The 15841-nt window shown below is 45.4% G+C and overlaps 2 protein-coding genes across 2 annotated transcripts; both read left to right on the top strand.

Moving 5' to 3' along the window:
- Positions 1 to 771: 771 nt before the first annotated feature.
- On the top strand, positions 772 to 3035 carry LOC120318485 (mucosal pentraxin-like). Its single transcript, XM_039366151.1, has 2 exons — positions 772 to 1216; positions 1366 to 3035. The coding sequence occupies exons 1-2, from the start codon at positions 1141 to 1143 to the stop codon at positions 1968 to 1970; spliced, it is 681 nt and encodes a 226-aa protein (XP_039222085.1). The 5' UTR covers positions 772 to 1140; the 3' UTR covers positions 1971 to 3035.
- Positions 3036 to 13140: 10105 nt separating this feature from the next.
- Positions 13141 to 15128, top strand: LOC120318512 (mucosal pentraxin-like). The gene is made up of 2 exons (XM_039366212.1): positions 13141 to 13459; positions 13558 to 15128. The coding sequence occupies exons 1-2, from the start codon at positions 13384 to 13386 to the stop codon at positions 14160 to 14162; spliced, it is 681 nt and encodes a 226-aa protein (XP_039222146.1). The 5' UTR covers positions 13141 to 13383; the 3' UTR covers positions 14163 to 15128.
- Positions 15129 to 15841: the final 713 nt, after the last annotated feature.

Here is a 15841-nt window from a genome sequence, read left to right as displayed (position 1 = left end):
GGAATCTTGTCATTTATTTGCCTTCACTGTGAGAGTCCTGATCTCCTCTATAATTTGCTTTTAATTAGGGGTTTCTATTCCAATCAGAGCCACTCCGTGAAATATTTTTTTCCCACGGTCGCCTGATACCTGCTGCTTATTTTGTTCTCCACAATCTCTGTAGTGAGAAGGCGAAAAAGCAGGGCCTGAGCACAAATTCTAGCCAAAAAAAGGCAGTTAGATGCAGGCTACTGACCTTTTTAAATCCTAGCTGATTTTTGTTTTTAATTACCTATTACTTTTCTTTCCTGCAATTTTTGTTAATTTGAGGTCTGAGCTCCAAAGGTCAGCCTGGGTGGCTCATGATGGCGAGTTTCGAATGTGGGTAGAAGCAGAAGTTTCATTCGGAAATGAATGAATGAATGAATGAATGAGAGGCAGTTTGGTGAAGTGGTTAAAGCACTGGGCTAAAAAGCGGGAGACGGTGAGTTCAAGTCCCATCTTAGCCATGAGAGCCAGCTGGGTGGCTTTGGGCCAATCACCAGGAGACGGTGAGTTCTAGTCCCGCCTTAGGCATGAAAGACAGCTGGGTGACCTTGGGCCAATCTCCAGGAGACGGTGAGTTCTAGTCCTGCCTTAGGCATAAAAACCAGCTGATTCCTTTGGGTCAGTCCCTTTCTCTCAACCCAACCCACCTCAGAGGGTTTTGTTAACGGGGAAAATAGGTGGAGAAAAATGGGTTGGATATCTTTGCCTCCTTGAACTATTTGTAAAAATAATAAAACACGGGATACAAATAAATAAATAAAATGTATTGGGTGGGGAGGTATTATACCAGACCGTCACGGATTTTGCTGCCTCATTGTAAGGCTGGCTGCAAACTTCTCTGTGCTAAAAAACACAGCGGCTGTGGCATTATCTCACACCGTAGGCTGTGTATCTCCCAGCTGCTTCTCCATCCGTCTTCTCCTGTGGCACTTCCTTGCCATTTTTGGAAGTATTACGGAGGGCGTCTCGAGGGCTCTGTTCAAAAGCAGGAGTGAACCTTCTACACCGTTGAGAACGTTGCTCCAACTCAACCAAGGCAGCCAAGCGAGAGACTGGCGGGATCTTCCTCCGAGCCGCAGACTTCAGGAACAGGTATCTCTGTTGGGTGACATCATGGAGAAGAAGCCCCCATGGCTTTGTACGGTCCTTCTCGTGATCTTCTGCATCCCCGGGATCTTGACTGAGAAGAGTAAGCTAGGGGTGAAAAGTGGGGGTCCCTTGAGAATCTTCACCTCTGAATCCATCTTCCCTTGACTGTGGATTCATGCAAGGTGTGTTTGGATAGCTCTGTGGGCAGGAAGCCCGCCCATTGATGGTCTTCTCTCCTTCTCTCATCAGTTCTGGAAGGCAAGGCCTTCGTCTTCCCCAAGACTTCTGCTGACTCCTACGTTCTCTTGAAGCCCGACTTACAGCAAGGGCTGAGACATTTCACCCTCTCCCTCGAATTTTTCACCGACTTGACCCGCAGCCATGTCCTCTTCTCGGCCGCTTCCCAGGATCACGACAACGAGATTCTCCTGATCCGACACCTTGAAGAATACCACACTTGTGTGGGAGGGGAGTGTGCCGTTTTCACAGTGCCCAGACTCGCAGCCAGGTCTACCTTCCGCTGGGAATCGGTTTGTACAACTTGGGATTCAACTACCGGGATTGTCCAACTCTGGCTAGATGGTCAACGCTTGCCAAGGAAAGGGGTAGCGAAGGGCTATGAGGTCAAGACGGATCTGGTGGTGATGCTGGGGCAAGAACAAGATTCCTACGGGGGCAGCTTTGACGGGGATGAGTCCTTTGTGGGAGAAATCGCTGAGGTCTACCTTTGGGACAATGTCCTGCCTGCCGAACAAATACGCAACATGCAGAAACACACCACGCCGGCCCCTTTAGTGGCCTGGACCTCGCTGAAGTTTGAAATCCAAGGCTACGTGTTGACGGAGCCTTTGTGAAGCCTTTGGTCAAAGAAGAGCAGGAAGTTCTCACTGCATCTCAGCGTTCCTCAACCATGGCTACTTGGAGATATTTGGACTTCAACTCCCAGATTTCCCTCCAAGCATGAAGAGAATTCTGGGCATTGAAGTCCACATATCTTCAAGTGCCGAAGGTTGAACAACCTTGCTTTGAACCTCTTAACCAGAGGTCTTCCAACTTGGCCCTTTGATGACTTGTGGACTTCAGCTCCCAGAATTCCTCAGCCAGGCACACAGGCTGAGGAATTCCGGGAGTTGAAGTCCACAAGTCTTAAAGTTGCCAAGTTTGAAGCCCCCTGGTATAAGAAAAACATTCCCTCTAGTGACCCTTGACTTTAGTGCAGGGGTCTTCCAACTTGGCCTTTTTATGACTTGTGGACTTCAACTCCCAGAATTCCTTAGCCAAGGAGTTGAAGTCCACCAGTCATCTAACGGACAAGTTGGAAGACCCCTGCTCTTAATCAACCAAGCAGTTTGCAAGATCCAAAGGAGCTCCATTGATTCTAGCCTCCCCCCCCCCCCATCGCTTGCCCCACAGGCTGTGTGATTGGCTGTGCTTGTTTTCGTGCCCGGTGCTGTTATTTTTTTAATTTGGATTTTAACAACCAACCCATCTGCCTCCCGCTGCGGGTCTCTAGGATCTTTTCAGGGAACCCAAGTCAAATAAATATCTAAACATCTCTCTTTTAATTTCTAATATGACGAATATCGATAACAAACCCCCTGTGGCTCCTCTCTGAAAAGAGAGAGAGTTTACTATTGAAAACTCAATAAATTGCTCTTTGAACAATTTTTTTTCTAATGCGATGCTAAATGGACCGGCCTTGATTCTTTCTGCCCACCGAGAAATTCTGTAAGAAAGAAATTACATCTATATCTTTGGTGTTGCTTGGATGGGCATCCAGACCTGTTTTATGTAACCCCCTTGGTTACTGCATTTTCTGAACGAAAGCGATAAAGATACAAACCGACAACCGCACTGGAAAAGGCACAACCTGCCCTATGAGATCTTCTGCAATAAACCTTGGCAGTGCCGTGTTTATGCTTTTTCTTGTTGTGTTATTATTTGGCATGCATCGGTGTAAATTTTGAAGATAAAATAAACTCTTGATGCCCAGAGCCACTGGAGGGCTTAAATTTTAGGTGGGGAGGACCCAACCACTATAAACGCAATCTATTGCAAGGGACATAATCCCCATCAGCCCCCACCCTGGAAAGCTGGCTAATGGCACCTGAAGTCCAAAGCATTTCCTGTAGCGTGCGTGCGTGTATATCCCCCCAAAATCATATTTTTAAATTAAATTTTCTTTAAACAATCAGCATTTTGAGGGGGGCAGCTTGTTCCATTTCTTGCTCTCTGTTGCAAGAATGGACAAACTCTATCAAACATGCCCACCCTGGAGGTGCCTGATGGAACTTGTAATCCAAAGCATCCCCAGTACAGGTAGTCCTCGAGCTACGGGCACAGTTGGGCCCCAAATGTATGTTGCGAAGTGAGACATTTGCTAAGTGGGTTTTGCCCCCTTTGATGATCGTTCCGGCCACAGTTGTTAAGTGAATCACTGCAGTTGTTAAGTAAGTAACATCGCTGTTAAGTGAATCTGGCTTCCCCATCATCAGGTGGTTGCAAAAGGGGATCACCTTTTTCATATTTATTTGTTACGTATATGTAAGGGTGTGGGGTCTATACATATGTTGTATATAGCATGTTTTAGGGGTGGGTCATGTATGTGTTTCTCTTTTGAGAGCGGGCAACTAAATTTCATTTTTGATGTGTGCCATGGTGCCCACAGTTTAAAAAAAAATGACAATAAAGGTTATCTTAGCTTACCTGAGCATGGGAGAGATGGCGACCGTTATTGATATGAGCCGGTTGCTAAGGATCTGAATTTTGACCACATGACCATGGGGTTGGTGCAACGGACCTAAGTGTGAAAAACGGTGATAAGTCACGATTTTCAGTGCCGTTGTTAACTTTGAACAGTCACTAAACGTACTGTTGTATATCAAGGACTACCTGTATAAGCCCAAGTCTCCCTCTGATCTCTCAGTCCTCTGCAAAGATAGAGATAATTTAAAAATTGGACCTTGGTGGGGGAGGGGGCAGGGGAAGGCAGCCTCCCACCGAAGAAAAGCTAAAGCTACCCCGGCCTCTAAGAATCAGAATAGATCTGGTAGGGACCTTGGAGGTCATCTAGTCCAACCCCCTGCTCAGGCAGGAAACCCTATACCATTTCAGACAAATGGCTGTCCAGTTTCTTCTTAAAAACTTTCAGTGTTGGAGCATTCATCGCTTCTGGAGGCAGGTGGTTCCACTGGTTAATTGTTCTAACTGTCAGGAAGTTTCTCCTCAGTTCCAGGTTGCTTCTCTCCTTGATGAGTTTCCATCCATTGTTTTTTTGTCCTGCCTTCAGGTCCTTTGGAAAATAAACTGACCCCCCCTCCTTCTTGTGGCAGCCTCTCAAATACTGGGATATTATTAATATTATTTATATTATAAATACTGTCATGTGAAAGGGAATGGCTGGCAGATGGGGTTTGTAGTCCAAGGAGTCCCCAGGAGAGGCAAAGGGTCCTCAGGTGTAGCAAAGCCTGGAGAAGGCAATACTTGTACAACAGGAGTCTTCAAACGTGGCTTTTAGGACTCGTGGACTTCAACTCCCAGAATTCCTCAGCCAGCCTCCATTTTGTTTGTTAGATTCAAGAGAAGGGTGGGCGTGGAGTAGGAGCGGGAGGCGGTCCGAGAGCGTTTGGCGGGAAAGACACGTGACTCATCACGGCCAGGTGTGTTGCGGCCGCCCAGGTGAGGGCAACTGGAGGCAGGCACGTGGTCTGGGCACGTGCTTTCATCTCTTCAAACTCGGCCCTTTTATGACTTGTGGACTTCAACTCCCAGACCGCCTGGCTGAGGAATTCTGGGAGTCCACAAGTCATAAAAGGGCCAAGTTTGAAGACCCCCGTCTTAAATCTAACAAACAAAATGGAGGCTGGCTGAGGAATTCTGGGAGTTGAAGTCCACAAGTCCTAAAAGGGCCGCGTTTGAAGAGCCCCTGCTGAACGCACACGCTCGAAAGCACGTGACCGGGCCGCGTGCCTGCCTCCAATTGCTCTTACCTGGGCAGCCGCAACACACCTGGCCGTGATGAGGCACGTGCCTTTCCCGCCAAACGCTCTCGGAACGCCTCCCGCTCCTTCTCCACGCCCATCTCTCCGGTGATTGGCTGCTGTGGAAATCCGTCCCCTCGGATTGGCCGAGGCGGCCTCTCTTCCCCCCTCCTCTGAGGGGCGGGGACGGTTTAAAAAGACGGCGGGCTCCTCACGCCGAGGCCAAAGCGCGAGCGTGCTGCAAGGGCAGCGGGTCTCGTCGCCGAAGACTTCGGACCTCGACGTTGCCTCTTGTGCCCTGAGGTAAGTCTGATGTAGTTGAGGCTCTAAGGCCTTGTGGGGTACGGAGGGGGGGAGGAAAGCTAATTAATTAGCCTATTTTGGGGGAGTCAGAACAGCACCTGAAGTAATTTTAACCGGGGTGGGTGTGTTTCCTCAGGAATAAAACGCTGAAGTAATACCTCAAGGGTTGTGTTGTTTAACTTCAGCCATGAAGTTACCTCAGTCCCACTTTGTTGTTATTAGGTTGGAAGGGACCTTGGAGGCCATCTAGTCCAACCCCCTGCTCAGGGAATAAGGCAAGGCTTCTGGGTCCTAGAATAATTTTAGCCAAGGCTAGAGTTTTAAGGAGTAAAATATGGGTGGAAGCTGAGGTAATCTCAGCTATGTCTTGTTTAAAAGGACCCAAAAAGTTTAAAAGTAGCTTAGGGGGAACAAAGCTGAGGCCATAATTTTAGCCAGGTGCAGTTAAAAGGGGCTAAACTACCCCAGGTGTGAATAAGCTTTAAAATTAGCTTAAAGGCAAAATTGCTTTGGTCCCCTGCAGTTGTTGAATATGTATTGATGTACGTTTAAAGTGGCAATAGTTATTCATTTTTCTATTCTAACTCTTGGGACCTGAGGAAATTTTAGCCCAGGTTCAAGTTCTTAAAACATGTAGAGGACTAGCTACTTCAAGTAAGTAAAAGTAAACTATTTGTTTTTATATATCGGAGTTAAAGTATTTAAAATTCTGTTCTTTGAATGTATTTACAATTGTTTGATCTTTATTTAAGTTGAAGGTTTTTTCTAGTTTTTATTAACCCTGTATTCAGCTCTGGGAAGGAGGGGGGAGGGTGATGGGGGGTTGGGGTGGGTGGGAGAGGGATTATTTTATTGTAAAACTAAAAATTTTCAATAAAAAAAATAAGTAAAAGTAAACTAAAGCTCCTTCAGGAGTTGATCTTACTTTCTTGAAATAAAGTCAAACCTTGGGGCCAATTTGTAAGACAAAGAACATAAAAGCAGCTTTGTAAAATTGATGAATTGGTTTTCTGGTCTCTGGTCATTTAGTGACTGTTGGCTTTTTTCTTTTTTCTTTTTATTTCAGAGGCACCCCGTGAAACATCACAACAGACAAGCAGACGAAGACATCAAAAGTAAGTCAGTTTTATTAACTTTTCTGCACCACACTTCACCAAGAAGTTTGGCAGGTACTGTTGGCAACAGATAGTTGATGCAAAAACTTTGGGGCCTTGCTGAAGCTTCAGGCATGTTTTAGTGAAGTTTTGAAAAAAAAAAGATACAAAGTAATGATGGTAAACAATTAGGTGTAAATATATGACAAATGTATCTAAAACTGGTTCTCAACCTTTTTAATGCAGCACCGTTTGCAGAATGGGACTTTTGGTGGGCTCAGCAGGGCAGAGACAGCCTGGACAATTCCTGTTGACTTTTGAAAGCCAATAGAATTAGACTCTATTCAAGAGAGTCTCTTCTATTGGCTTTCAAAAGCCAATAGAATAAAAGGGAGGAGCACAGCTAAGGAAAAGGGGGAAAAAAATGGCGGACTGCATTGTTTGGCGACCCCCGTAAAATGGTTGTTCGACCCCAAATGGGGTCCCGACCCACAGGTTGAGAACCACTGCTCTAAAACATAGATACAATTTCTGACTTGAGATAATTTTAGCCATTGGCTGTGGTTCTTAGAACCAGAGAGGGTCCCACAAGCATTTCCCATAGCAACACAGTGTGGAGATGGTGATGCCCCTACTTGGAGAGGTCCTTCAATCCCTGAGCTCCCACTTCATGACACTCAGGCTGAATGAGCCAGGGAGTCAGCCTGCTACCTGTCTCATTCAATCCCTGAACACACACATACACACACACACATCACACTGGGAGATTCATACTGGAGGGCCTCTCTGGGGTTCCACTGGGTGATCCTTTCAGTCCCTGAGTGAGCATTGAGGGCGAATCACCCTGGAGGAGTCAAGACCGTTCAGCTACAAGACTCCTTCAGTCTCTGAGGACCCCCTCAGTACTCCGACTGCAAGGGAATCCTTTTGGAGCACCTCCCTCCCACCTGCCAGTACCAGCCAGACTTCTTAAAACCAGACATGATGTATTGTATTTTAATATGACGCCATATAGAAATAAATGAGAAGATTTGTGGCTTATTGTTGAAATGAAGGATCCTCGGTGCTGTCTGAGCTTGGTGGTTTTCTTGCAGATGTTTCGTTACCAAACAAGGGAATATCAGTGCTAGAAGAGAGTGAGGTTTGCTCTCATCTTATGTTGTAGAGGCTTGTGGTTTCAGAGTTCATGAAAGTAGTCTTGGAAGTTTTTGGTTGGGCTATTTGTTAACTTGTTTCAGACTTGTTGGTTAGGGTATTGTTCACTTCTTGTCTGTTGGTCTGATAATCTTGGAGTTAACCTATGCTCATATAGATGCTGATTGCTGGTGAGGAGGTGTTTTTGTCCTTTAGATTGTTTTGGGATTCATGATTGTCTCTTGTGAACATATATAGGTAGTGTTTATGTCTGTGTCTATTGATGGTTAATTTGTCAGAGTCTGGCTTTTGGAATTTCATAGCGTGCTTGGCCTGGCCTACATAGTGACAGTTTCCTAGTTGAAAGTATTTAAGGCGGTTACCATGTTGTGAAAGTAAGGAGTATTCATCATGTGTTCTGAATCCTAGTTGGTGCTTTGATTGATAATAGATTTTATACCTTTCTTACCAGATTAATTTTAGTAGTGGCAATGGTTCTTAGAACCAGACAGAAGACCTCAACGGCCCATACTTAAGGTTAGGAGTGGCTGTTGGTGGGCAATAGGTGTTATAGTTTTCTTGCCTGGCGTAATTTGGCCATGGCTGTGGTTCTTAGAACCAGACAGAAGACCTCAATGGCCCATACTTAAGGTTAGGAGTGGCTGTTGATGCAGATTAGATGTTAGCCTGGCATAATTTGGCCATGGCTGTGGTTCTTAGAACCAGACAGAAGACCTCAACGGCCCATACTTAAGGTTAGGAGTGGCTGTTGATGCAGATTAGATGTTATAGTTTTCTTGCCTGGCGTAATTTGGCCATGGCTGTGGTTCTTAGAACCAGAGAGAAGACCTCAACGGCCCATACTTAAGGTTAGGAGTGGCTGTTGATGCAGATTAGATGTTATAGTTTTCTTGCCTGGCATAATTTGGCCATGGCTGTGGTTCTTAGAACCAGACAGAAGACCTCAACGGCCCATACTTAAGGTTAGGAGTGGCTGTTGATGCAGATTAGATGTTATAGTTTTCTTGCCTGGCGTAATTTGGCCATGGCTGTGGTTCTTAGAACCAGACAGAAGACCTCAACAGCCCATTTTTAAGGCTAGGAGTGGCTGTTGATGGGCAATAGATGTTATAGTTTTCTTGCCTGGCGTAATTTGGCTATGGCTCTGGTTCTTGGAACCAGACAGAAGACCTCAACGGCCCATACTTAAGGTTAGGAGTGGCTGTTGATGCAGATTAGATGTTATAGTTTTCTTGCCTGGCGTAATTTGGCCATGGCTGTGGTTCTTAGAACCAGACAGAAGACCTCAACGGCACATATTTAAGGTTAGGAGTGGCTGTTGATGCAGATTAGATGTTATAGTTTTCTTGCCTGGCGTAATTTGGCCATGGCTGTGGTTCTTAGAACCAGACAGAAGACCTCAACGGCCCATTTTTAAGGCTAGGAGTGGCTGTTGATGGGCAATAGAGATGCCTGGCCCATTCTTTCAACGGCCTAGTTTTCTTGCCTGGCGTAATTTGGCCATGGCTGTGGTTCTTAGAACCAGACAGAAGACCTCAACGGCACATTTTTAAGGCTAGGAGTGGCTGTTGATGGGCAATAGATGTTATAGTTTTCTTGCCTGGCGTAATTTGGCCATGGCTGTGGTTCTTAGAACCAGACAGAAGACCTCAATGGCCCATACTTAAGGTTAGGAGTGGCTGTTGATGGGCAATAGATGTTATAGTTTTCTTGCCTGGCGTAATTTGGCCATGGCTGTGGTTCTTAGAACCAGACAGAAGACCTCAACGGCCCATACTTAAGGTTAGGAGTGGCTGTTGATGCAGATAGATGTTATAGTTTTCTTGCCTGGCGTAATTTGGCCATGGCTGTGGTTCTTAGAACCAGACAGAAGACCTCAACGGCCCATTTTTAAGGCTAGGAGTGGCTGTTGATGGGCAATAGATGTTATAGTTTTCTTGCCTGGCGTAATTTGGCCATGGCTGTGGTTCTTAGAACCAGACAGAAGACCTCAACGGCCCATTCTTAAGGCTAGGAGTGGCTGTTGATGGGCAATAGATGTTATAGTTTTCTTGCCTGGCGTAATTTGGCCAAGGCTGTGGTTCTTAGAACCAGACAGAAGACCTCAACGGCCCATACTTAAGGTTAGGAGTGGCTGTTGATGCAGATTAGATGTTATAGTTTTCTTGCCTGGTGTAATTTGGCCATGGCTGTGGTTCTTAGAACCAGACAGAAGACCTCAATGGCCCATACTTAAGGTTAGGAGTGGCTGTTGATGCAGATTAGATGGTAGCCTGGCATAATTTGGCCATGGCTGTGGTTCTTAGAACCAGACAGAAGACCTCAACGGCCCATACTTAAGGTTAGGAGTGGCTGTTGATGCAGATTAGATGTTATAGTTTTCTTGCCTGGCGTAATTTGGCCATGGCTGTGGTTCTTAGAACCAGACAGAAGACCTCAACGGCCCATTTTTAAGGCTAGGAGTGGCTGTTGATGGGCAATAGATGTTATAGTTTTCTTGCCTGGCGTAATTTGGCCATGGCTGTGGTTCTTAGAACCAGACAGAAGACCTCAACGGCCCATACTTAAGGTTAGGAGTGGCTGTTGATGCAGATTAGATGTTATAGTTTTCTTGCCTGGCGTAATTTGGCCATGGCTGTGGTTCTTAGAACCAGACAGAAGACCTCAACAGCCCATTTTTAAGGCTAGGAGTGGCTGTTGATGGGCAATAGATGTTATAGTTTTCTTGCCTGGCGTAATTTGGCCATGGCTGTGGTTCTTAGAACCAGACAGAAGACCTCAACGGCCCATACTTAAGGTTAGGAGTGGCTGTTGATGCAGATTAGATGTTATAGTTTTCTTGCCTGGCGTAATTTGGCCATGGCTATGGTTCTTAGAACCAGACAGAAGACCTCAACGGCACATATTTAAGGTTAGGAGTGGCTGTTGATGCAGATTAGATGTTATAGTTTTCTTGCCTGGCGTAATGGCCATGGCTGTGGTTCTTAGAACCAGACAGAAGACCTCAACGGCACATATTTAAGGCTAGGAGTGGCTGTTGATGGGCAATAGATGTTATAGTTTTCTTGCCTAGCGTAATTTGGCCATGGCTGTGGTTCTTAGAACCAGACAGAAGACCTCAATGGCCCATACTTAAGGCTAGGAGTGGCTGTTGATGGGCAATTAGATGTTATAGTTTTCTTGCCTGGCGTAATTTGGCCATGGCTGTGGTTCTTAGAACCAGACAGAAGACCTCAACAGCCCATTTTTAAGGCTAGGAGTGGCTGTTGATGGGCAATAGATGTTATAGTTTTCTTGCCTGGCGTAATTTGGCCATGGCTCTGGTTCTTGGAACCAGACAGAAGACCTCAACGGCCCATACTTAAGGTTAGGAGTGGCTGTTGATGCAGATTAGATGTTATAGTTTTCTTGCCTGGCGTAATTTGGCCATGGCTGTGGTTCTTAGAACCAGAGAGAAGACCTCAACGGCCCATACTTAAGGTTAGGAGTGGCTGTTGATGCAGATTAGATGTTATAGTTTTCTTGCCTGGCATAATTTGGCCATGGCTGTGGTTCTTAGAACCAGACAGAAGACCTCAACGGCACATATTTAAGGTTAGGAGTGGCTGTTGATGGGCAATAGATGTTATAGTTTTCTTGCCTGGCGTAATTTGGCCATGGCTGTGGTTCTTAGAACCAGACAGAAGACCTCAACGGCCCATTTTTAAGGCTAGGAGTGGCTGTTGATGAGCAATAGATGTTATAGTTTTCTTGCCTGGCGTAATATGGCCATGGCTGTGGTTCTTAGAACCAGACAGAAGACCTCAACGGCCCATTTTTAAGGCTAGGAGTGGCTGTTGATGCAGATTAAATGTTATAGTTTTCTTGCCTGGCGTAATTTGGCCATGGCTGTGGTTCTTAGAACCAAGAAGTATATCTCTAACTCCCATTTTTATCCAAGTGTATTGCTAAAGCACTTTTTAGATTTTTCCCCTTGTGTAGTTTTAGCCATAGCTGTGGTTCTTAGAGCTTGAGTGTGCTGCGCAAGGACAATTGTTTGCAGTAACCTTTTTTGCTTCCACATTAGCCCAGGCTAATTGAGCTCTGTTGGATGCCTCTCCTGCACTGGTCAGCTATCTTTCACCCCTGCCACGTGGTTACGGTCGATTCACCCAGTCTCACTTAATTTTGCCCGATTCCTGGTGCAGGACAATTAAATGCCAGTCAAGCCCTGTGTTGAGAGATGGTCTTCTGCCTTCTCGGTGGATGGCAGTGGCCTCGGTCACCGGGGAGACGGGAGACAGAGCGATGGGATCTGGAAAGCCCTGTGGGTGTCGGTCCAGCGTCACGCTTCTGCCACCACTGCACTGTACTTTGCATGAAGCCCAGATCTCCACTTCCCACGATACAGGCCCCCTTGCCCCCTCAAGGTCTCCTGTGCTCGGTTGGAGGCATTTGGGGGCTCATGCAAAAGGCAAGGCAGTGATGAGAGAAGTGTGGTGCCACCGCCCCCTGCAGGTCTGTCTAGATCCTACCGTTCTGTCCCCTGCCTCCCCGATGTCCAAGGCCTCTACCATCCATTGAGAAGGCAGAGGCCCACCCCTTAGCACAGGTATTGGCTGGCATTTAGTTATCCCACACTGTGAAACGGCCAAGATTTAAGTCTCCCCGAGTGAAAAGGCTGTGATCATGCGGCTGAGGGGGAGGGGGAGAAGGATGGGGGACCAGTGGCACATACACAAATCACCTGTAAAGGGAGATCCAAGGAGCTCCTCACCTACACCTCCCCATAGTTTGTGTATGAAAGCTATCTCTTATTAAATAACCAGACTATTAAAAAAGCTAGCCGCGAGTCAGCCCTGCGAGGTAAATCAGACAGGAAACACAACCAGGTGAACTACGCTAATTCTACTTTATTGTGAAGCTTGTTTAAGCTATTGTATGAGTACAGTCCTTATTTATTGACTGTCTCATTTAACAACTGTTCAAAGTTATATCAGTGGTAAAAAAAAAAGTGATCTTTGCCACCCCTCTTCGCACTGAGAATTTTCTCAGGTCTGTAATGCAAAGGAAACCTGAAGTCGGATCACAAGCACAGTTGTGCCTTCCCTTAGTGATCACTTTGCTTAACAAATTGCCAGTCCTAGCTGTGGCCAGTAACTGAGGCAACCTGATATATAGCGTTTCCACGAATTGCGAAATGGGTGGCATATAAAATTAAGAAACTAGCAAGCAGTCCCTGTTGCCATAGTTATAAAGATAAGTGCAAAATGAAATTTTAGATTGACTTTTAAGGTTAATGAAATTGGCTTTTCTTTGCATTTTGGAGAAAAACCTGCCAGACTGATCATTTCAAGGCTGGCCCAAACCTAAATCTGTCATGACATTATCTCGTGCACCAGACCATGATATCTCACAGCTGTTTCTCTATCTGTCTCCCTTGTTTTGGGTGCTTCTTTGCTATCTTTGCAGACAGACCTCAGAGGGTGTTTTGAGGACTCTGTTCAAAAGCCGAAGGAACCTTCTGAAGGGAGGAGGGAAGTAGGGAAGGTTTAGAGAGGGTGGACGCAGCCTGGGGGGAATGGGCAGGCGGTACCAATGGTTAATTGTATTTTGTATGAATAAATGGAAAATAAAAACTTTTTAATAATAAAAAGCCAAAGGAACCTTCTGCACCATTGAGAACATCTCTCAAACTCAACCCAAGACAGCCAAGCAACAGACTTCAGAAACCGGTGGCTACGTTGAGGAACATTATGGAGAAGAAGCATCCGTGGGTTTGTACAGTCTTCCTTGTGGTCTTCTGCATTCCAGGGATCTTGACCAACACAAGTAAGTCTTGATTCCATGGTAGAACCTTCACCTTCACTGAATTAAACCTGGAATCAACCATGGTTGTGTTGGAATGATGCTCTTTCTCTCTTCTTCAGATTTGGAAGGAAAGGGCTTTGTGTTCCCCAAGCCTTCTGCTGACTCCTACGTTCTCCTGAAGCCCAACCTCGATCAAGACTTGAGAGAGTTGACCCTTTGTCTCCGCTTCTTCACCGACTTGACCCGCAGCTTCTCCCTCTTCTCGGCCGCTTCCCGAGAACATGACAATGAGATCCTGCTCTTCCAAAAACCCCAGAGTTTTGATGTGTGTGTGGGTGTGGAGTGCGCCAATTTCCCCTTCCCCAGATTTCTAGAAAGATCACCCTTCCAGTGGGAATCGGTTTGTGCCACGTGGGATTCGGCTACCGGGATAGTCCAGCTCTGGCTGGACGGGAAGCGCCTCCCGAGGAAAGGGATAGCGAAGGGCTACGAGGTCAAGGCGGATCTGATGGTGATGCTGGGTCAGGACCAAGATTCCTACGGGGGCAAATTAGACGTGGCACAGTCCTTTGTGGGAGAAATGGCTGAGGTCTACCTCTGGGATAAAGTCCTACCTCTACAGGAGTTCGACAACTTCCAGACCCCGGTGACCCCAAACCCATTGGTGGACTGGACCTCGCTGAATTTTGAAATCCGAGGCTACGTGTTGACGGAGCCCCTGTGAAGCCTTCCGTCAAAGAGGAGACGGAGGAACCATCTTGAGAAGTTCTCACTGTCTTCAGCGTTCCTCCGTCTTGGCCATTTGAAGATGTGTTGACTTCAAGCCGCAGAAATCCCCACCGAGCATGGCTGGCTGGGGAATTCTGGGAATTGAACTCCACGCATCTTCAAGTGGTTGAACACCCCTGCTTTCAAAGCTTTTTAAACAACCAAATAGCTTTGCAGCATTGAAGGGGTCATCTATATAAGCCACCCTATATAAGCCGAAAAGAATTTGTTTGCAGTTTTAAAGTACTTATTTACAAGGATGCATGCTTGTTGAGTTCCTTATTGTTGAAAATAGATTAATCCTTGTAATCATTATAGTGGGGAAAATCCCTCGTTGTATCCCTTCATTTCCCTTCAGTGCAATGGAAAAAATGTTAACATTAATATTGTTAATGTTTGTAATCTGTGTTCTCCTGTGTTTGTAATCTTTATTGGAACTTTGAAGCTTCATACATTTTGTTGTGCTTGGATATGTGGGGTGCATTTATAGTAAGTTTTCAATTGCAGTATAGGAATTATTTTTCCATAGAGATTTGTAATCATTGTGATTTTTCACTCTCATAAAAACTTTATGAATTTTCTCTCTCTCTCCGTGTCTATGTGTGTGTTTTAAATCTCACTGAGTTTTCTTGGTAGCATTGTTATCCAGGTGAATATTTGTTGAAAGGACAGACAATCCTGCTTTTAACTATTTCTGCTTCCCCCCCCCCCAATTCTGTGCCAAATGGATCAGTCTCAATTCTTCCTGTTTATTGCGGAAATCTGCAAGAAATAAATTGTATATTTTTTCTGCCTTTGTTGTTGGGTGGATGGGCATCCAGACATATTTTATGTAACCCCGTCACTGCGCATTCTGAACCTATGTAAACAATGTACAATCTGTCCTATGAGATTTTCTGTAATAAAAAGGTCTGTGTTCTTATTTTGCTTGCATTAATGGTTTGAAAATTAATATATTGTTAGAAATATTCTCACGATGCCACAAAATGGGCCACCAGAATGAGATGAGTTTCTATCATTTCAATGCATCTTCTAATCCTCCCTCTGCTATACTTTTAATTTTTTGCAATTTGGTGGCTGATTCTTTATCAGAAGTGTAGCTAAATTCCACAGGATGTTTGTGCAGAATTTGATAGCTGATGCTCACATTACTAAGGGTTTCGTCAACCGCCCTTCATAAGCACGCTGGATTCATTTCTTTTATCCTTTTTATTAAATTTAGAGAGCAACTGACTCCAAATAGTTTTGGGCAGCTTAACAGTTTAAAAAGTAGTTTTAAAAAAAAAGTGTGCAAAACATACACACTTCATCACTTTAAAAAGGAAATCCTGTAGGCTTAATAACTTTGCTACCAGACTTGAGTAAGAAAGTTATGTCTCATTCACAACCAGTCTAGGAAAAAAAAAAAAACCAGTTGCATATCACCCTTGCAAGGTAGACCAAAGAAGAAACAGCTCGTGTATAATTTGACTTTATTGTGCTGCTCCATTAGAAGAATCTTGCAAACCTGGAAAGTGTTGATAGGTCTCACTACCCTTTTCTTACTGCCCAAGAAATTTAGAAGGGCTCCTTCTGAATCCCATTCGTGCTGTGGACTCGGTTGCCTCTTATTTGAGTGCATTAAATACGATGGCC

Source organism: Crotalus tigris, unplaced genomic scaffold (genome assembly GCF_016545835.1).
Source record: "Crotalus tigris isolate CLP2741 ecotype Arizona unplaced genomic scaffold, ASM1654583v1 scf7180000020245.1906669, whole genome shotgun sequence".
NCBI classification, from domain to species: Eukaryota; Metazoa; Chordata; class Lepidosauria; order Squamata; family Viperidae; genus Crotalus; species Crotalus tigris.
This window is presented reverse-complemented; position numbering and strand designations above follow the sequence as displayed.

Bases quoted from the DNA above. Each gene is read 5' to 3' on its own strand.
- LOC120318512 (XM_039366212.1), top strand. From the start codon at position 13,384: ATGGAGAAGAAGCATCCGTGGGTTTGTACAGTCTTCCTTGTGGTCTTC. The intron at 13,460-13,557 runs GTAAGTCTTGAT...TCTCTTCTTCAG, and splicing joins AGGGATCTTGACCAACACAA to ATTTGGAAGGAAAGGGCTTT.
- LOC120318485 (XM_039366151.1), top strand. From the start codon at position 1,141: ATGGAGAAGAAGCCCCCATGGCTTTGTACGGTCCTTCTCGTGATCTTC. The intron at 1,217-1,365 runs GTAAGCTAGGGG...TTCTCTCATCAG, and splicing joins CGGGATCTTGACTGAGAAGA to TTCTGGAAGGCAAGGCCTTC.